Source organism: Eubalaena glacialis, chromosome 15 (genome assembly GCF_028564815.1).
Source record: "Eubalaena glacialis isolate mEubGla1 chromosome 15, mEubGla1.1.hap2.+ XY, whole genome shotgun sequence".
NCBI classification, from domain to species: domain Eukaryota; kingdom Metazoa; phylum Chordata; class Mammalia; order Artiodactyla; family Balaenidae; genus Eubalaena; species Eubalaena glacialis.
This window is the reverse complement of record NC_083730.1, coordinates 85,366,268-85,388,008: the sequence shown is the minus strand read 5'-3', so window position 1 is coordinate 85,388,008 and position 21,741 is coordinate 85,366,268. Positions and strand designations below refer to the sequence as shown.

At 34.6% G+C, this 21,741-nt stretch overlaps 1 protein-coding gene across 6 annotated transcripts in view; it reads left to right on the top strand.

Moving 5' to 3' along the window:
- Positions 1-21,741, top strand: part of IFT81 (intraflagellar transport 81) — an 88,999-nt gene that overhangs the window by 15,437 nt on the left and 51,821 nt on the right. For 4 of the 6 annotated variants that reach the window (XM_061169527.1, XM_061169525.1, XM_061169526.1 and 1 more), the window contains 3 exons: positions 3,969-4,132; positions 5,443-5,538; positions 14,166-14,312. In XM_061169527.1, coding sequence (XP_061025510.1) covers positions 3,969-4,132; positions 5,443-5,538; positions 14,166-14,312 — 407 coding nt within the window. The remainder of the gene's footprint in view (positions 1-3,968; positions 4,133-5,442; positions 5,539-14,165; positions 14,313-21,741) is intronic. The other 2 variants (XM_061169528.1, XM_061169529.1) reach the window with 2 other exon arrangements.

Below are 21,741 nucleotides of genomic sequence, written 5' to 3'. Positions count from 1 at the left end.
GTATGCATTTCACATGGTATTTGTAATTTAGTTGATGGTGTCTTATAATTGATGGCATCTTAAAATCAAGGAAATATGGCATATTTAATTGATATTTAAGAAACCAGTATAGTACTCCCTATAAAATGTATGGTTCATACATATTAATTAGTGGCTTTCCATAGAATCTCTGACTCCTCTCAGTCATAAATTCAGATTCAAGCAATACCTGGAAGCTGCCATGCATTTAGTTGTTGGTGTCATTTGATTCTTTATTCACTAGGTTTTCACTTTTTAGGAGAATGTTTAGGACAAAAGAAAGTAATTTTTTAGTGCTTTTTTCCTCCTTATTATTATATATAGTATATCTTTTTAGTATATGTTCTTTGGGTTTGATGTAGGTTCCTTCACATGTTTACTGTAAAAAATTAAGATAAATCTTCAAAAGAAATTCCTTAAATTATAGCCATTTAAAAATTGTATCAATAAGCAATTTGTTTTCATATGTCTATCCTTGCTGAGAAATTTCTAGAACTTAACATTAATAGTGAATTTTTGAAAATGAAGGTAATGTATACAAGAATTGAAAGATTTGGTATGCAGAAAAATTGATTGATCAGTACAGTTTAATACAACTTAAAATGTTAGCCTGAACATGTGTTTTTGCAGTGTCTGTTATCCTCAATTTTATTAGGTTAAATATTTCTTGCTATTATGTTTTAATTCTGGTAACTAAACAGAATATCCAAAGATATTTATAGTATTAGTAATATTTCATTTTTTGTTTGAATTGATAGACTTTGTTTTGCTTTGGCTTTCTGGCCTAAATAGAATTGTTTGGGCCAGGAAATACATAATTATTTAGTAATAAAATGGACAAATAAAGTTGTTCTGTTTTGGGCATCTCTCGAGATGTTGGTTTAAAATAGTAATATAAGCAATATGTTCGTAGATGATGCTAAACAATAAAATCAATTGCGTTGTTACGCAGTAATAGAAATAATTGGCTCAAAACCAATAGTCCATTAATTCAGTGTTTATTGAACATCTGCTACATGTCAGTTACTGTGCTAAGTGCTAGGAATAGAAAGAAAAGCTATTTCTATTAAAGTGCTCACAGTCTAATGGAGAAATGACAAGCAGTGGACAATTATAATGCAGTGTGACAAATACACTGATGGAGCTCAGCACAGGCTCCGATGAGAACAAAGAGGCAAAGAGCACTAAACGCTAACACAGAGTCAAATGGTTTCCTGGAGGTGTGGCAATTGAGTTAAATTAAAGCTGGAGAGGTAGAGGAGTGGAAGACATTCCATGCCAAGGCACAGTGACCTAAAAGAACATAAATGTAGTAGGCTAAGCAAATGATGGAGGAAGAAGTAGAGATAAAAGGGCAGGCTTCTTCTGACTGCTTGTCTTTGAAAAGAAGACGAGGGAGAGAGTGTAAAGAAGACGAGGGAGAGAGTGTGCAAATGATTGAGAAATATAGTACTGTGCATAGATTGAGGCAGGGTAGTGGTCTAGTGATGTTCACATTGCTGGAGAGCCAGTCAGACAAAGGAAGATTGGAAGATTCAGGAGGAAAAGGTGAGAATTGGTAACAACCTTTCCTATGTGCTCCCACTGTGTCCCTGTATTGCACTGAATGTTCTACAGCAATTGCCATAATATGTTAATTGTTGGCATATCTGACTCTGACACAGCTAAACTCCAGGCTAGTCACCAAGTCATAATTGTTCTTTCTATTTTCAGGCCTTAGCACACAGATTACACACAGCCAGCATTCAGTAAACAATCTGTTAAATAGTTGGGAGGTGGGAGTAGAGACCTTAACCCTGCATAGGAAGAAAATTATCTTTTCCACAGGTAGGAGGGAAATCAAGTAAGAAAAAAAAATGGCTGAAAATATAAAAATAAGGTATTATGTGTGCAATGTATGTTTTTTGTGGATGGACAGGGAGTGGGGAGCAGGAAGTTAAGGAGTTCCTGCTTTGTTGACATCTTTCTGGGAAGCAGAGTCTTAAGGATTATATTCATCAGCCTAGGAAAAGAGTAAATTAAACAGATGTTCAGTTGCTTCAGGTATTTAGTTTAATAAGGTCCATCGAAATTTTTTAGTAACAACAAATGGCTTACAAGAAATTTCTATTTGCTTAAATAACATAAGAGTATTTTTAGTATAACAGTGTAATTTGTATTTTTTCAGAGTAACAGCTGTATTATAAAATATTCACTTAAGTTAATTCATCTTTATACTCTACATATTCCTGAGATTTATTATGTAAAAGAAGCTACTCATTCAGTTGTAGTAGGATCAGTGAGACGTTTTCAGAGGGTTTTTAATCAAAATGTTTGCGGAGATCTTAAGTGACCTTATATTTAATTTCACCAGGATTTTCAAAGATAATTTTTTAAAAACTGCATAGAAACGTGTTCACTTTCCAAAGTATAAGTTAAAATTTTTAGGAGAAGAATTTAAAATGTGATGGAAACTCTGTTTTTATGTTTTTTAATAGCTTTACTGAGGTAAAATGGACATACAGTAAACAGCACGTTTAGAGTATACACTTGATAAGTTTTGACATACGTATACACTAGTGAAACTGTCAACCTTAATCAAAATAACAAATATATCCATCACCCCTAAACATTTCCTTGTGCCCCTTTGTAATATCTCACTCCTGCCCCTCTCTGCCTCTCTAACCCACCCCAGGCAACTATTGATCTGCTTTCTGTTACTATAGATTGGTTTGTATTTTCTAGAATTAGAAACTTTTTTTAAATAAGGAAAGTAATATTTAAGAATTTTAAATCTTTAAAAACATTTTAGATTTTGATGTCTTGCATCTCTGATTACATGCACTATGTTTAAGAACTTGAAGGTGGAAAAACTAGTCATCTAATAGTCAAAGAAGCCAGGTTGTAGAGCTAATCGGAAACCATATAGGAATGTCTGCCTAATTATAGTATGATTCAGTAAACACTTTCCTTCCTTTCCCCAGTCCCTAAAAAAAGAGGTGGAAAATTGTAGGGATGAATGGAAAACTCGTGAATTTGCCATTAATAAATTTTTACACATTAATATATGGTTAGCACAGCAGAACTAAAAATAATTTTAAGGCTTTGGCCGAGATTTATTATGCAATCTACGTACGTAGATTACTTAAACCGGAAATCCAGTGTTTTAAAAAGTCAAGCCAGAATTTGTAAATGTGTAATGGAAAGATCTGAAATAAACTTTTTAAAACTCTCAAGGCTGGGAATTTATAACAAAACCATTATTCACTGAAAATCTGTATATGTGTATGTTTGTTCACTCTGCCAGAATAAGAAAACTTAAAAATGTAATTTAAGTTGCCACTTAACTGTAAACTAATACTTTACAAAATCAAAACTACCAAACATGGAAAACTGAAAATGTTTATGAATGTAGATAATTTCTCTTTTTCAGATTTTAACTTATACCTTTAGTAATATCTTCATTGGTTTAAAGCTAAAAATGATAATGTATTACCATTTATGAAGTATTAGAATAGGAATATAAATTGTATCATAAGTACTGCAAAAGAAGAAGAATAAATGACCACTTATAGAAGAAATAACCTGGATTAGATTCCATTTGTGTTGTCATTTGGTTCATGGATTCCTTAAATACTTAGACGACAAAATATGACCCAACAAAATATTTGGCACCGTAAAGGTTATTTTTGCATATTGTGGACTGTAAAAGAATTAGGTGGTAATTTGGAAAGATCATAATCTTACTTTTTCTATAATTTAAATATTCTTCTATGTAAATTGTCCTTCATTATCACTCTAATTAACAGCAAAAAATTTCAGTGGCCAATCTTTTATTGTTCTATACTAGGTATTATACAGAATGCTTTCAATGGATGTGCCCTACTATCCAGGTCTTATGTTTTAAAATGTAGAAAGCATCACTTTACCTACTCTTTTGGGCTGAATATTCATTTATTTTATTTTTATAGGTTTAATGAAGAGGCTAGAGGAGGAGATAAAGTTTAATTCGTATATGGTAACTGAAAAATTTCCTAAAGAATTAGAGAACAAGAAAAAAGAATTGCAGTTTTTACAGAAAGTGGTTTCAGAGCCTGCTATGGGTCATTCTGATCTTCTTGAACTTGAATCTAAAGTAAGTAACAATCATCTTCTTTTTATAAGCTTCCAATTTTATCTCATCCCCAGTCCTGTGAAAATTATGTGAACTGCTTTCTATAGTGTCCTACTCTTGACTCTTAAGTTAACCTGTGCTAAGAGCTGACAGCTCTTATGAGGAGTTGTTCTTTATGAGAAATTATAGCATGTAATGCTGTCACTTAATCCACATGGTGTTATAAAAACCTAGTCAACTGATTAGGAAACTGGGTAACTTGGATATATAAATTAATGTATATGATTGACTCATAAGTTTATATATTCATAATATAATAATTTAGTTGACAATTTTTTAAATATCATAAATGTGATTACTTTTTATTTCCAAGAATAATATTATAGCAATTTTGTATTTAAAGCTAATGTTTTTTATTAGCTTTTTATGCCTGCTTTGGAATTACTAAACTTTCTTGTAATGCTCATTGAAACCTGGTATCATAACATTTTTCTTCCCTAAGAACACTAATCAGAGGTATATTTTTTAAAATAATAATTAAATATCATGAAAATTGATTGAAAGATTTTGACTTTAATGTGCTTAATAGCCACTACAATTAAATACATAATTCTAATGATTTTATTCTTTTAATTTATGTATAGAAATCAGTTGTCCAAGTCAGTTTTGGCTCAGTTTAATGTTATAGGATTAACAGGAAAATTCTAGTTTTTTCAAAGGATAGTTATACTGAAAGCCATGTAATTTTAAAAAATTTATTATAGGACTATATGCTTCTGTTGGCTTTATTCAGTTTTACTACATTTGAGAAAAGCTTAGATTAATGAGTAGGATAAATGACAGCTATTATAGAATCACAGATCATTCATTAGAACAGGAAGGGTTTTTAGATGTCATTCATGTCAACTCTCAGCTGGGTTCGTGAATTCCTTGTACTAAATCCCTGGGGAATGTTAGTCCAGATTTGCTTTATCACTTACAGTTACTTGAAAGTCACAGCCTAGGTGAAGGGATAACTTCAGATTTTTAGAAATCATCTTTTTGATAGTAATATATAAATATTTCATGTAGAATACTTTAGGATAATTTAGATGTGGATGGTTAAATCCATGTAAGTAATCAAATTGTGTAAATATATATCATGAACTGTGAAATGCAAGTTGTCTCTAAAAGTAATCGTAACAGCCCACTCATAATGTTAATGGAGCTGATCCTCCCATCAAATTACTGATAATAACAACTGTAAATTCAAAGCTTTGTTTGGCCAGATGTCCCTTAGTTTGGGTAATCGTAGGCAGAGTTTTAACCTTTTTATTTTCATACTGTTTTAGATAAATGAAATAAACACACAGATCAGTCAGCTGATTGAAAAGAAAATGATGAGAAATGAGCCAATTGAAGGCAAACTGTCACTATATAGGCAACAGGTAAGACCACTCCTTTTGGCTCACGTATTTAGGTCTGTAATCTTGTTGGTGAACATTTTCATTAATACCATGGTCTGTGTTATCGATAGTCTTAAAGTGAGAAGGAAGCAAAGAATAAATGTTCTCCTGTCATTGCTAATCTCCAGATTATAACAAAGAATTTGTGGAAAAGCCACAAAAGACACATGTTCAGGTTTGAAATTCAATATATCTGATAATGCTTAGTTTCCTTAGTGTCTGCCAACTGTGGTGATAGAGCTCTTTGTGGTTATATCTGTGAGTGTGAAATTTGATATTTTATATGAATGCTTACTTTAAGTGATATAAATAAGACTATTTATAATCTTTAATGAACTAAAGGCAATATACTTTTTCAGGTTTAAAGTTAGTTTGAAAAAATATAGAATAAATTGAATTTTAGTGCTAAGGTATTTATCATTTTATCCAGAAGTCATGAGGGTATATATGTTGTTATGTATTTCTACACAGAAGGCTCAAATGACAGCCATGGATTACCTGACAAGAACCTTGGCAAGAAGAGTTTAGTGTGAAGAGCATTCTGTAACCTCAGAAAATACTGAGCTACATAACAAAGCATTATTCAAGGATGCTAGAATTTTTTAGAAACCTTTTTATAATGGAAAAATTTAACCATATACAAAGGTAGAGAAAATAGTTCAGTAAACCCTCGTGTGTCCCTCAGCTATAGCAATCATGGCCATTCTTGTTTCATCTATACCCCCCACCCCAACTGGATTATTTGAAGCAAATCTTAGACTTCATATAATTTCATCTACAAATATCTCAGAACGTATCTTTAAAAAATAAAAACTTTTAAAAAACTTAACATACCACATTTGAAAATTTTATTACTTCCTTAATATTGGCAAATATCCAAACAATGTTCAGATTTCCTTGATTGTCTCTTTTTCTTTCTTTTTTTCCTTTCCTGTTTTTTCCCCCCCCAGTGGCTTTGTTTTAATTAGGATCCATACAGGATTTGTACACTGCATTTGGTTGATATATTTGTCTCTTTTAATCTATAGGCTCTCTTCCCTACTTATTTATCCATTCATTTAATAATTTTCTTGCAGTTTTTTTAATTGAAACTTGTTTATTTATCCTATAGCATTTCCCATAGTTGGTGTTTTACTGATTGCAGCCTGATGGTGTCCTTTTAAAATGTTCCTCTGTTTCCTGTATTTCCTATATATTAGATCTAGAAGCTTGAACAGGTTCTGTTTTGATATTTTTTTTTTTTTGGTCAAGAATATTCTCTAAGTGGTATTTTATACTTTCATTTGGAGGGAATAATGTCTGGTTGTCTCTTTTTTTGTGATTTTTTTGTGCCATTGATTATCAGTGCCTGTCCATTTATTTCATTAAGGATAATAAAATGTTGATACTATGATTCCTTCTTCATTTATTAACGGGACTACTTTTTTTATTGAAATATGGTTGATTTACAATGTTGTGTTAATTTCTGTTGTACAGCAAAGTGAATCAGTTATACATATATACATTCTTTTTTTATATTCTTTTCCATTATGGCTTATCACAGAATATTGAATATAGTTCCCTGTGCTGTACAGTAGGACCTTGTTTTTGTCTTTCTCTTTCTGACTTACTTTACTTAGTATGATAATCTCTAGGTCCGTCCATGTAGTTGCAAATGGCATTATTTCATTCTTTTTTATGGCTGAGTAGTATTCCATTGTATATATGTACCACATCTTTATCCACTCATCTGTCAACGGACATTTAGGTTGTTTCCATGTCTTGGCTACTGTGAATAGTGCTGCTATGAACATAGGGGTGCTTGTGTCTTTTTGAATTATGTTTTTGTCCATATATATGCCCAGGAGTAGGATTGCTGGATCATATGGCAACTCTATTTTCAGTTTTTTGAGGAACCTCCATACTGTTTTCCACAGTGGCTGCACCAATTTAGATTCCGACCAACCGTGTAGGAGGGTTCCCTTCTCTCCACACCCTCTCCAGCATTTGTTATTTGTAGACGTCTTAATGATGGCCATTCTGACTGGTGTGAGGTGGTACCTCATTGTAGTTTTGACTTGCATTTCTCTAATAATTAGCGATGTTGGAGCTGGACTACTTCTGAAAAGAGAAACCTCCTCTCATCAGCTATTTGGTTATCCTGGAGTATAGTTCATATAGGAAAGTCAGGGTGCATGCTTGATTCTTATTTTTATTTTTCAGTTTTCAAAATGAATTGGTTGCCTCTAACATTAAAAATGATTAATTAGGGTTAGTTTTTAATTTTTTTGGTTTCTTATCTATTTAATGTTGTTATGAACCATAGATGTAATGAAATTTAGGTTGCAAACATTTCCCTTAATGATGCTCAAATTGTCCCATTTTTGGCTGGTAGGAGGCTTTTCAAGTTAACTTCTGAGTCCTTTTAAAATACTATTTGTCTTTGATAACATCCTTGCTTTCTGGTATGATTAAGATAGTTTCTAGGCTCATGTTTTACATTTCCTACCCCAGTCTTGGAATTAGACTTTCTTCTATGAGCCTGATATGTTTTAGTAGGAAATGATATTTACAGACCACAATCTGGGTATTAGTACTTCTCATTGCTACTGGGGTGGCCATTGTTTTTAGGTCTTTTTAGTGGACAGAGCTAGGAAGTATTTTTTCTCTTTCTGTCTCATAAAGTACACCATGAGTTCATACTGATCCTTTCAGTTCAGATTCAAGACTACTGGTTTTTTTTGTTTGTTTGTTTGTTTGTTTTTAGTTTATGTAAAAATTTATTTGACCAAAATGTAGAAAAAGTGATAATATTACATATGACACAGTTGCAAGAATCTAAATGAGAAGTGTGGGTTTTATTCAGTTGCACAACTTGCTAGTGTATCTCCTGGATAGTGTAATGCTTAGTGAGGGGCAGAAAATTCGGATAAGCTAGAAGCACAAGGTGATTTTTAGTCAGAATTGTAAGCCTGAGTTGGCCCCCACACTGCTGGGGAATGTGGAATGTTTCAGCTCTGAGATGTTAACTGAGAAAGCAGAAATATAACAAAGCCAAAATCTGCAGCCCTGTCTACAAAATACTCCATATCCAGTTTAATCAGGAGTTTCTTGGTTTTTATTAACTTGGTCCTGAAGAATGAATTAAAATTCGAGGTAAGTAAATCTCCAATTTGCCATTCCCTGGAATATAGAGGAGATGAAGTTAGGCGAATTACTTTTTTATCTCTACTTTGCTGTCAGAGAGGGCCATTCTGCCCAGTATTTGTTTATAGAAAAACAGTTCTTGCTCAATTATTGATGGCGAGCAGTACTTTTGATATGGCTTCTCTGAATAGGAGGGAATTCTACAGTATTCATTCCTGCTCAGTAGATGGCCTCATATCAGAGCAGATAAGCATGGGTCATTATTGGAATAAGACATCAGCTCCTCAGAGAACAACTTTAGAATGAAAGAAACATATAGAAGGCATATCAAGGATCTATCCAGAAAATACTGGGTAATTATTATGACTCTTTTCCAAGCACTCTCATGCTGACTGCTCAGAGGATGTTTGCTTGGCACGGTGGAGTGTGGAAAAGAGCCAGGATGATTAGGTTAATCTCTCTGTGGTTTATGACTTCCCACAGTAAGCCCCACCTCCCCCTTTTTTTGCTCTGGATGGAAAAGACCCACCCATTTTAATATGATGGTCCCTGGCCTCCTGTAGTGTGACCAATGGTAGATATTCTTCAACCTTTTAAATTGACCCATGACTAGACATTGGAATCTGTGCTTTGAAAGTGTAGGGTTGTCTGTTCCACGAACCAAATGCCCTCAAGGACTACTGGGTTTTTACTTCACCTCATCAATCTCCCATTTTCCTCCTTATCCCAAATTGAAAATTCTGGTTCTCAGAAACACCAACATAATTGCATTCATTATTTGCTTCATTCCATTGACACCGACATAGTTCATCATTTGCTTAAATCCATGCATTACATGCAACAGTTTCAAAATAAAAGTACCAATACTACCATCAAAAATACGATTACTGGGCTTCCCTGGTGGCGCAGTGGTTGAGAATCTGCCTGCCAATGCAGGGGACACGGGTTCGAGCCCTGGTCTGGGAAGATCCCACATGCCACGGAGCGACTAGGCCCGTGAGCCACAATTGCTGAGCCTGCGCGTCTGGAGCCTGTGCTCCGCAACAAGAGAGGCCACGATAGTGAGAGGCCCGCGCACGGCGATGAAGAGTGGCCCCCACTTGCCGCAACTAGAGAAAGCCCTCGCACAGAAACGAAGACCCAACACAGCCATAAATAAATTAAAAAAAAAAAAATACAATTACTACTGAAAATTGTTTTTTATTTTGTTTTGTCTTTAGGATATATCCCCCTAGGGTTATATAGTCAAATTACTGTTTTAAAGTTACTGGGAATAATTCTTCTGTATGGTTAGGCCACAAAGGAAACTGGATAAATACATACGGTCTTTTTGATTTTTAGGGATTACTTTTTAGGGATTAATTTGTTTTATAATTATTTAAAATATTTACATGATTCCAAGTCAAAGCTACAAAACAAGAAGTATTTGAAGAAGTTTCTGGCATCTACCTCTGTGCTATCCACTCTATTCTTTCCTTCCCCCATAGGTATTTTTTAATTTTGTAGTTTATTATTCCATTAAAAATAATATTACATATACATATATTCATATACTTCCATCCTCAGAGAAAGAAGAGCATATTATACACTTTTATTCTCCATGCTTTTTTCTTAATATATGCTTGTGAATAGTAGAATAATCTTTATTCCTTTATAACTTTATTGAGATACAGTTTACATGCTGTACAATTCACCCATTTAAAATTTACAATTCAATGGTTTTTAGCATCACAGAGTTGTGCAATCATTACACAATCAATTTTAGAACATTTTTATCACCCCAAAAAGAAACCCCAAAGCCATTAGCAGTCACTTCTCATTTCCCCCAAATCCTACCAAAGACCAAACTATCTCTATAAATTTGCCTATCATGGACATTTCATATAAATGGAATCATACAATATGTGGTCCTTCGTGACTGACTTCTTTTACTTAGTGTAAAGTTTTTAAAGTTCATCCATGATGTAGGATGTATCTGTACATACTTTATTCCTTTTTGTTACTGAATAATATCCCATTGTATGGATATATCACGTTTTGTTTTTCCATTCACCAGTTGATGAGCATTTGGGTTGTCTCTACTTTTTTGGCTATTATGAATAATGCTGGTAGGAGCATTCTTGTACAAGTTTTTGTTTCAAAATAAGTTTTCATTTCTCTTGAGTATACTCCTAGGAGTGCAGTTGTTGGTTCCTATGATAATTCTGTGTTTTACATTTTAAGGAAATGCCAGACTGCTTTCCAAAACAGCTGTACCATTTTACATTCCCACCAACAGTGTAAGAAGGTTCTGATTTCTCCACATTTTTACCAACACTTGTTATTATCTGTCTTTTTTATTATAGCCGTCCTAGTGGATATGCTTATTCCTGTTCACAGACATACTGCATTGAGTGGGTATACCACAGTTTATTCAACCAATCCCCAATTAATGGACATTTGGGTTGTTGCCATTTTTGTGCTATTACAAATCATACTTAAATAAATAGCTTTTTGTTTATGTCTTTGCAATTTTTTGCCAGCGTATCTTTGGGATATAGTCTCAAAAGTGAGATTGCTACATCAAATGATAAATGTAGATGTAAGTTTGCTAAGTATTGCCTAATTCCTCTTCATGGGGGTTTTAGCATTTTACATTCCTATCTGCAGTGTATGAGAGCACCTGTTTCCTTACAGCCTCACCGATAGAGTATGTTGTCAAACTTTAAGATTTTTGCCATCCTTGTAGATGAGAAATGGTATCTTATGATAGTTTTAATTTTTTTTATCTTATCATAAACAAGGTTGAGCATCTTTTCACATGAGTAACAGTCATTTTAATTCTTTTTCTGTGAATTGTCCCTTCCTATCTATACCTATTTTTTTACAGGGTTGTAGGCCTTTTTTTTCTAGTTTTAGAAACTCTTTATATATCAGGAATATTTACTCTTTATCTAGCTTATAAGTGTAACATTTTCCCCAGTTTGGTATTTGCCTTTTTACTTTGTTTATGGTATTATTTTGCCATAGGAAAGTTCTTCATTTTTAGGAAATCAAATTTATTAATTTTTTCACTTATCATTTCAGGTTTCAAGTCATATTTAGGAATGTTTTTCCCTCTTGAAAGTTATGGAGAAATTTACTCAAGTTTCCTTTTTGGAATTCTGTGATTTAATTTTTGTAATTGAATCTTTGATCTGTTTAGAATTTTTCTTTGGTGTATGGTATTTATTGTATATGGCTGTCCAAGTATCCAGTTTTTCCAATACCAGTTGCTAAAAAGTCCATTTTTCCCCTATGGATTTGAGAGTCCTCCTTTGTTTTATTTAAATTTTTTAAATGCTATTGGATCTATTTCTAGATTTTCTGTTGTTCTATTGACCTGTCTGTTTATGTACCCATATTAACTGTTTTAATTATAGAAACTTTATCATCAAGTTCTAATATCTAATAAAAGTAGCCATTTTCATCCCCAGTTGCTTTACTTTTTTAGGGTTTTCCTTACAATTCTTTTTTTTAAAATAAATTTATTTATTTTTGGCTGCATTGGGTCTTTGTTGCTGCATGCAGGCTTTCTCTGGTTGCAGTGAGTGGGGGCTACTCTTAGTTGCGGTGCGCGGGCTTCTCATTGCGGTGGCTTCTCTTGTTGCGGAGCACGGGCTCTAGGCGCGTGGGCTTCAGTAGTTGTGGTATGCAGGCTCAGTAGTTGTGGTGCACAGGCTTAGTTGCTCCGCAGAATGTGGGATCTTCCCGGACCAGGGCTCGAACCTGTGTCCCCTGCATTGGCAGGCGGATTCTTAACCACTGCGCCACCAGGGAAATCCCTTACAATTCTTATTTGTATGTTCTTCCAAATAACTTTTATTATCAATTTGTCTATCTCTAGAAAAAAATCATACTTTTAAAATTATTAGGGTTGCTTTATATTTATCAATTACCTCAGAACTTACATCTTTACAATATTGAGTCTTCCTATCTAAGAACATGGTATGTCTCTCCATTTGTTCAAGTTTATTTTTGTATCTTTCAGGAGTGTTTAATAGTTTTCCTCATAAAATTTTGGAACTTCTCTTGTTAAACTTATGCTTACATATTTAATTTTGGTTTTTGCTTTTATAAATGAGGGCTTTTCTTTCCAAATGTTTTCTGACTGATTTGTCTATGAAAGCTATTGATTTATTTCCTGTAGATTCTTTTGATTTTTTAGGTACATAATCATATACTATGAAAATTCCGATTTTTCCTTTCAGATTCTTGTGCTTCTAATTGCTTTCTCTTGTCTAATGGTGTGTGCAAATACCTTCAACACAGTATTAAATTGTAGTGGAGGTGCTGGGCATTTTTACCTTGTTTCAGACTTTGGCGGGATATACGCTCATATTTCTCTATTAAATAAGATCCTGGTTTGGGCTGAGGTTTATATTTATTTATTTTGTCATGTTGAGGAAGCATACCATCAATTCCTATACAATTCTGGTACTCTAATCATTACTTCTCTTTTTTTTTGGCTGAAACAATTCTATAGAGGGAAACATTCCTTCATCACCTGTCTTTTTTTCATTTTTTAAACAGGGAGGACAATAGAGTTTTTTAAAGGGTTTGCACTAAAGATTTCCCCCTCTTGTCAAATTCGTTTGAGGAAAATATTTGTACTATTTCATTTGAGAAGACAGGTTAGCTAATGTTTTTCTTAGACTAGTACAGCCATGGTTCATTTAAGGAAATCCCCCATGAGTTGCTAACTAATATAAAATGCTGCCATTATGGCTAAGAGCAGCCATCTGGATTGTGTAAATGTTTGCATAATTCTGGTGAGTCAGATGTTTGATTTTGAACCTGCATTTTATTTATTAGATTGCCCCAAATATAATAAATGTTTTAACATTTTATTTTAAAAGTATGGATATTGAATTTAGATAAGAAGACCTGTGTTGTAGTTTTGAGAATAAAGCATTCTCGTTTTCTTCCAATGAAAGGAAACCGACCATGCAGAAAAACAGTAGGCCTAGTGTTAGCTTCTGTACTTACCTAGAAGGTATTTTCATTAGCATTTGAGTGTTACTTAACAAGATTTTAATATTTTTATTACTATCGCATTTCTGTTTCTCTGCTGATATGTCCTATATTTTCAGGGCTTTTGTCTTCCATAATGTTTTTAGGTTGCTATTTAATATACGTTGCAGGGAATTCCCTGGTGGTCCAGTGGTAGGACTCGGCGCTTTCACCACGGGGGCTCAGGTTCGATCCCTGTTCGGGACACTAAGATCCTGCAAGCCGCACAGTGCAGCCAAAAATGTATATAAATGTATTATATATATACAATGCCTACTCATACTAAATATATAACTGGTGATAGTAGATAGTAGGGCAAGGGGTATTGTCAGGAGAAGTCAACCTGATATTGAAAATTTAGCTCAGTAAAATCTAAAAAATACTTAATTTCACAAGATAATAGAAAGTTGATTGTATACCTTATTTTACATTCATATTTAATGCTCAATCAGGCATCCATCATTTCTCGTAAAAAAGAAGCCAAAGCTGAGGAACTTCAGGAGGCAAAGGAGAAGTTAGCCAACCTAGAGAGAGAAGTGTCAGTGAAGACAAATCAGACCCGTGAATTTGATGGCACCGAAGTTTTGAAGGGAGATGAAGTAAGTTGAGGTGTCTAATGGGACAAGGATATGAGTATTGTTTTTGTTTGAAACCATTAATTTTTTTTACTTTTCATTTTGACTGTCAATAATGGGAAGTTAATTTATTTTATGAAGCCTATTTATTTAAAACTGAAAACTCTTTGCAGTAATATTGAGATATTCTTGATATATAATGACGGAGGTTTTAGTGATTTTTATGAGATAATGTTCCAAATTTTCACTTTTTAATTAGGTGGATTTATATTAGATTTATTTATTATAAGTATTAAGTTATAAAGGTGAAACCAAATGAGTAGAAACTGACAGATAAGACAGATATTCATATTTTTTGATAAATATAATTCCATAAAGGGCTGAGAAAGTATCACTAAGTTACTTTGTCAGTAATGTGTAGTTGGCCAGTGGGACTGGCACCATTAAAATGACTTCGTTGTAAATGCTTACAAATTTTAAAAATATAATTATGTCTTACATTGCTATCTACTTTACATTTTGAACAATGCTTTAACAGCTCTTATTTCACTTATCCTTCTGTCAGACTCATGAGATTAGTAGGACAAGTAACATTGTCATTTATAGACGGTTAAACTTAAGCACCAAAAATATAATCCCCATCTCCTTTTCATAAAGGAGCTCTTTCGCGCTTTCTTAGCTCAAGAAAGAGTGAAGGAGCTCTTGAGCTCTTTGTTAGCTCAAGAAAGAGTGAATGACTGAAGCAAAATATCTTGCCTTTAGCTCAGTGCTTTTTTTTTTTTTTTTAGCAAATCAAGTGATAGGTCATTTTTAATTCCTAAACATTGCCTCACTTTACCACCTCTAACAGCTTTTTTTTAATATATTAGGTACTAGCCCTCAGCAAAAGCTACTTTGAAAAGCTGCTCAGGTCCAAACTTCATTTTTAGCTTTGAAAAGTTATTGAATTCATACCGTTACAAATTGGCAATGAACCTTAGCTATGCCAAACACAAATGAATTGTTTCCACAGCACCACTTTTCTCTGGTGCTTCTGATTGTAGCCTCCCAATATGCCTTCTAGCTTATTGGGAAGGTAGTAGAATTCAGAAGTCAACACTTGATTGAAAAATTCCTTTGGCTTTCATAGAAAAGAACGAAATTAGGTCATTTGTAGAGACGTGGATGGATCTAGAGACTGTCATACAGAGTGAAGTAAGTCAGAAAGAGAAAAACAAATATTGTATATTAACGCATATATGTGGAACCTAGAAAAATGGTACAGATGAACCGGTTTGCAGAGCAGAAATTGAGACACAGATGTAGAGAACAAACGTATGGACACCAAGTGGGGAAAGTGGCGGGGGAGGGCATGGTGGGTGGTGGTGGTGGGATGAATTGGGAGATTGGGATTGACATATATACACGAATATGTATAAAATAGATAACTAATAAGAACCTGCAGTATAAAAGAAAAAATTCCTTTGGCTTTTAACATCCACTTCCAGATTGCTTTAAGACATGGGAGTATTTTAAATGATACTTGGAAGCCAACAGAGTGTGCTTCATGATATCCTTGCTATCCAGGAAAAAATATTAATTATGCAGCAGTTTCGCTTTATAAGAGAACATGCTATCTCCTAGCATTTTAATTTTTTCTTAGGAAAATGCTGCCCATTTGACCAGAAATACCAATTGCTATGGCCATATTTGGCATGAATAGTGCTTATAATTCAGTATTAGATATTCCCTCTCTGCAAATGTGACGGAAAAGAACCTAGTGCCAAGCTATTAGCTTTTATCTTTGACGAATTATGGTGAATAGGAAAAGTATCTGATGACAGAAAAAGACACATTTTTTTAAAGGGGAAAAAGATAACTTTGGATATGATGAGGTCAACTTAATTTTTAAACAATGTTTGGTCAGAAACTAGAACAAATCAAGTAAATCATTTGGCAGTCACCTAAAAGAACAGAAGGTATTGGGGAACATTAAGCATAATTTTATAAAGAACAAATCTTGGTAGACCAATTTTGTTTTCTACTCTGATAAAGTGGTAGACCATATGGACAAAAGGGAGGAAGTTTGTTATACTTAAAATTATATAATATAGCTGGACTTCACTGAGGTTTCATTTGGTATCACATGGTAATTACCAAAAAATCGTGTTCTTTACCACCCATCTGTTAATGCAGTTGGTGAGAGGGTATCAAGAAATAGTAGCATGGTGTTTGAAAAGAATATTATGCCCGGAGTCACAAATAGGAGAATGAGGAAAAGGAGGGGTAACCTTTATTGAGGTTTTTATACAAGGCTCTGTGCTAGATGATTGGCAAACATATATTTCTCTTCTTTTTATAAGAGATATTATTGTTATTTCCATTTTACAATTAGTTGAAACTCAGGAAAAGTATAGATTTACACAACTAATAAGTGACCAAGCAGGATCCAGGTCTCTCTCACATGTTCCTATTGACCTTAAGCAAATGACTTCTCCATCCGTAAAACGGGAGAAGTTGCTCTTCATTGTCATTAGGAAGAACACATGAAATAATGGATGTCCAAGCTTCTGAGAAATTCCGAGGTTAGGTCAACATATAACATCTGGCATCCGAAAGTAATCATTCCTGTGGGCCCCGTGTTACTGCATGTGGGAGAAGCAGGATAGTGGAATAGCTAAGAGCGTGGTCTCTAGAACTTGGTTTGAGTGCAGATCCTGGCTTTGTCAGCCTATTAGCTGGGTGACTTTGGCCAGGTTCCTTAACCTCTTTGTATTAAGCTGTAAAATGTGACAGTTATTAGTATATACCGCCTAGAATTATTATTGTGCGGATTAAATGAGTTAATACCTGTAAAGTGCTTAGAATAGCACCAGGCACATACTAAGTGCTCAATAAGTATTAGCTCTTAATATTTTTATGTATTTATTTACCTGGATGAAGAATTTGAAAGTAAGTAATACAGTTTACAGCTTAAAAATTGATATTAGTATTTTCCAGATTGGGAGCAATACAGTAGAAATAAGTATGAAATAGAGATAAAATAATTTGCACAGATTCAAGACGTGAATAGCACTGAGTCATTTTAGCTGCCGTTCACCAAGCAATACCTGTGTGCTCAATCTTGAGCACTTTAAAAACATATCCTTGGGGCTTCCCTGGTGGCACAGTGGTTAAGAATCTGCCTGCCAATCCAGGAAGATCCCACATGCCGTGGAGCACCTAAGCCCGTGCGCCACAACTACTGAGCCTGCGCTCTAGAGCCCGTGAGCCACAACTACTGAGCCCACGTGCCACAACTACTGAAGCCCACGTGCCTAGAGCCTGTGCTCCGCAACAAGAGAAGCCACCGCAATGAGAAGCCCGCGCACCGCAACAAAGAGTAGCCCCCGCTCACCACAACTAGAGAAAGCCCGCACACAGCAACAAGGACCCAACGTGGCCAAAAATAAATAAATCAAATAAATAAATTTATTTTAAAAAAAACAAAAAAAACCCCATATCCTTGGCCTTTCTCACCTTCTGAGATGACCCACACTCTGTGGAGTGTGTTTCTAAGTAAATCTGCTTCTTACCTAAAAAAAATAAAAACAAAAACATATCCTTGGTGCTGGTTGCACAAGTTGCTGGTGCTGTGAATGCATTTAATGCCACAGAACTGTACACTTAAAAATAGTTAAAATGGTAAGTTTTATATTAAGTATATTTAACTACAATAAAACACACATACAACATATGCTAATTCATCCTCTCAAGAAGCCTATGAGGTAAATATTATCTCCATTTTATTATTGAGGAAATAGGCTTAGAGAAATTTAAGTAACTTGCCTGAAGTCACACAGTGAGTTGCAGAGCAAGGATTTGAATCCAAATCTGAATGCCTCAGCAGCTGTGCTCCTAAGTGAATGCTGAGCTATTCTTCAAGGCACTATTAGAATGAGTTAATTTTAAGATTCATATTTGACTCTAAATAGGACCACATTGTAGACAGTCATTAACTGGAAACAAAAGCTTGCTAGAAACTGTATGACAGCCATTTCTTCGGAAATAAACCTTCATTCCTTGGTTATCCATATGTAGATGTTTGATTAATCTTTTCTTGGAAAAATTTAGGAATGTGACTGTGTAAGGATAAATGTAACAAATACTATGCATATAGTAATTTATATTCCTCTGTCATTTTCTCTTTAGAGCTGTGCATTTTGAAGTACATTTTGATGCTTCCTACTGCCATTAAAGTCAATATTCCAGATGTTACATTTTGTCTAAGAATTTTAGCTCTTCTGATTGCAGATGACAAGTGCTACGGGCATTTGTTCTTACTAGACTTTTTCATTTGTGTTCCCTTGATTTTTCTTATTAAAAAAGATGAAGAGTCTAAAAATACTTCTTGCTTTCCTTATACTTTGGTTATCACTTTAACACTGTATTTTCATTGTATTGCCTTGTAGGCAATATACAGGAATAAGCACAGCAAAATCTTATTCTGCCAGACTTCTGACATAGGTAGGAATTTCTCAAACAGTTGAAATTATCTTCTTAGTGATGGAGATTTTCTTGCCAGTCTAGTCTATCTTGATTTCTTTCTCTTCAAACAAGTGTTTGGTACGTGATAAAAAGGTTAAGTTTAGAGACTACAGTTTCTAACATAACTGAAAATCTATAATAATGAATATCTAACTCTCCTTTATATCGTGAAGTTTTCTATATTGGATTTAAATATATAATGAAGTATAAGTCTCATGGAATAGATATTCTCAAAGAATTTTGACTGCCTTCATCGCTGAGAGAAATCACCCCAAAAATGCTATGGAACTTTGATCCTGACCTATTTATTATTCTTATCAATAACTTAGATTAATAATAATAAGTAATGTTTATTATGTAATTACAATGTGCCAGATACCATACTAGGTTTATTATATACATTATCTCATTTATTTCATTGAGGTCTATGAGATAGATATGATTATTATTACTAGTTTTTACAAATAAGGAAACTACGGGACACAGAGGACTTATGCTAACTTATCCAAGGTCACATTGCTAGTAATTAGTGGTACCATGATGTGAATTGCAGTAGTCTGGCTCCAGAACCCTTAATAATTTTCACATGACATGACAGGAAGCTAGAAGGAATAGTCAATCTGAGATGATAGAATTGTGATTCAAAATCATCTTGGTAGTTAAGAGCATTGTGCTTAAGCAAACAAAATGTCATTAATGGGATTATAAATAATAATGTCATAGAATCTGAGTTTTATCTGCAGCTCAAAAATCATCCAATAATAATGCAGCTTTAAAAAACAAGATGTTGGGAATTCCATGGCACTCCAGTGGTTAGGACTCGACGCTCTCACTGCCGGGGCCCAGGGTTCGATTCCTGGTCGGGGAACTAAAATCCCATAAGCTGCGTGGCTTGGCACGCGGCCAAGCCAAATTTAAAATTTTTTTAAAAAATTATACTCTATTAATAAAAATATAATATCCCATTTACGTGAAATTATGCCTGGAATATTATTTTACATTTTGACTTTTTTTTTTTAATAAATTTATTTATTTATTTATTTTGACTGGGTTGCGTCTTCGTTTCTGTGCAAGGGCTTTCTCCAGTTGCGGCGAGCGGGGGCCACTCTTCATTGCGGTGCGCGGGCCTCTCACTGTCGCGGCCTCTCCCGTTGCGAAGCACAGGCTCCAGACGCGCAGGCTCAGTAGTTGTGGCTCACGGGCCTAGCCGCTCCGCGGCATGTGGGATCTTCCCGGACCGGGGCACGAACCCGTGTCCCCTGCATTGGCAAGCGGATTCTTAACCACTGCGCCACCAGGGAAGCCCTGACTTCATGTTTTAAGAAAGACATAGTCAAGCCAGAGTCTAGATGAAGGTGACTAAAACAAATGAAAAGTCTGGAAACATTCACAGAAAGAATTAATTATGAATTAGCTGAGAACAGAAGACTAAAGAAAGACATAATAGAACTGCATTTTAATATCACAAGGATTATGGAAAGGATGGTGTGCAGAAAAGAGTTAACATAGCAAGCCTGAAACTGCTATTCTTAGAAAAACTTGCTTGCAGGATTGGCCCTTGGCTGGCATCTGGGAGCTTGGATTTTAGAATTCCCACCATTCCGTGATAAGAATGGCTCACGTGCCTAAACTGTATGTACAGAGTGTGGTTTATGTTGAACACCTGCTTTCCTTCTTGGAGTCTGGAATTTTGGTATGGGCTAGGCAGAGTATGCCTACGTGACCAGCCCCTAGTAAAAACCCTGGGCGCTGAGTCTCTAATGAGCTTCCCTGGTTGGCAGCCTTTCACACGTATTGTTACAACTCGTTGTTGGAGGAATTAAGGGAGAAGACTCTTGGAAGCTTGCCCCTGGTTTCCTCCTGACTTCACCCCATGTGCCTTTTCCTTTTGCTGGTTTTGCTTTGTACCTTTTCACTGTAATAAAGCATAGCCAAGAATATGACTTTATGCTGAGTCCTGTGAGTTCTCCTAGCAAATCATTGAACCTGGGGATGGTCTTGGGGACCCCTGATACAGATGGATTAGTATTATTCTTGTTTTTGGATGGAATGTTCTTTCTGGATCTATTAAATTCATCTGGTCTAATGTGTCATTAAGGCCAGTGTTTCCTTATTGATTTTCTGTCGAGATGATCTGTCTATTGATGTAGGTGGGTATTAAAGTCCCCTACTGTTATCGTGTTACTGTCAGTTTCTCCCTTTATGTTTGTTAATATTAGCTTTGTGTATTTAGGTGCTCCTATCTTGAATGTATCTATGATTGTTATATCTCCTTGTTGGATTGATCCCTTTACTATTATGTAATGTCCTTCTTCATCTCTTGCTGTAGTCTTTGTTTTAAAATCTATTGTGTCTGATATTAATATTACTACCTCAGCTTTCTTTTTGTTTCCATTTGCATGGAATACCTTTTTCCATCCCCAAATCAAACTGAATTCAACAATACATTAAAAGAATCACACACCATGATCAAGTAGGATTTATTCCAGGGTACAAAAAATAATAATAATAAAATAAAATAGAATAATATTTTAAAAATCAGATTATACAAGTAATATCTGAATACATTTTCATGGTCTGAAAAGCAAACAATACACATAAAACAAAAGTCCCTATTGATTACCTCCTATCCCCATTCCCAGTCCCTTAGACCCTTTTCCAAAGAGAAACCGCTGCCACCAGTTTTGTAAACCCTTTCAGTCCTTTCTCTGGAGATAGATACTGATATAGATAATACCGTTTTGTGAGTTTTAAAAAATATGAATGGTATTATACTGTGTGTATTGTGCAACTTGCTTTTAATAACACGTCTTAGAGATTTTTCCATGTCAGTAAATGAAGAGGCTATTCTCTAGAGGTTAAGAGGATCAGCTCTGAAGCCAGAACACCTATGTGCAGATCTCAGCTCTGCCACCTATTAGCTGTTCAACCTAACAGTTAATTACAG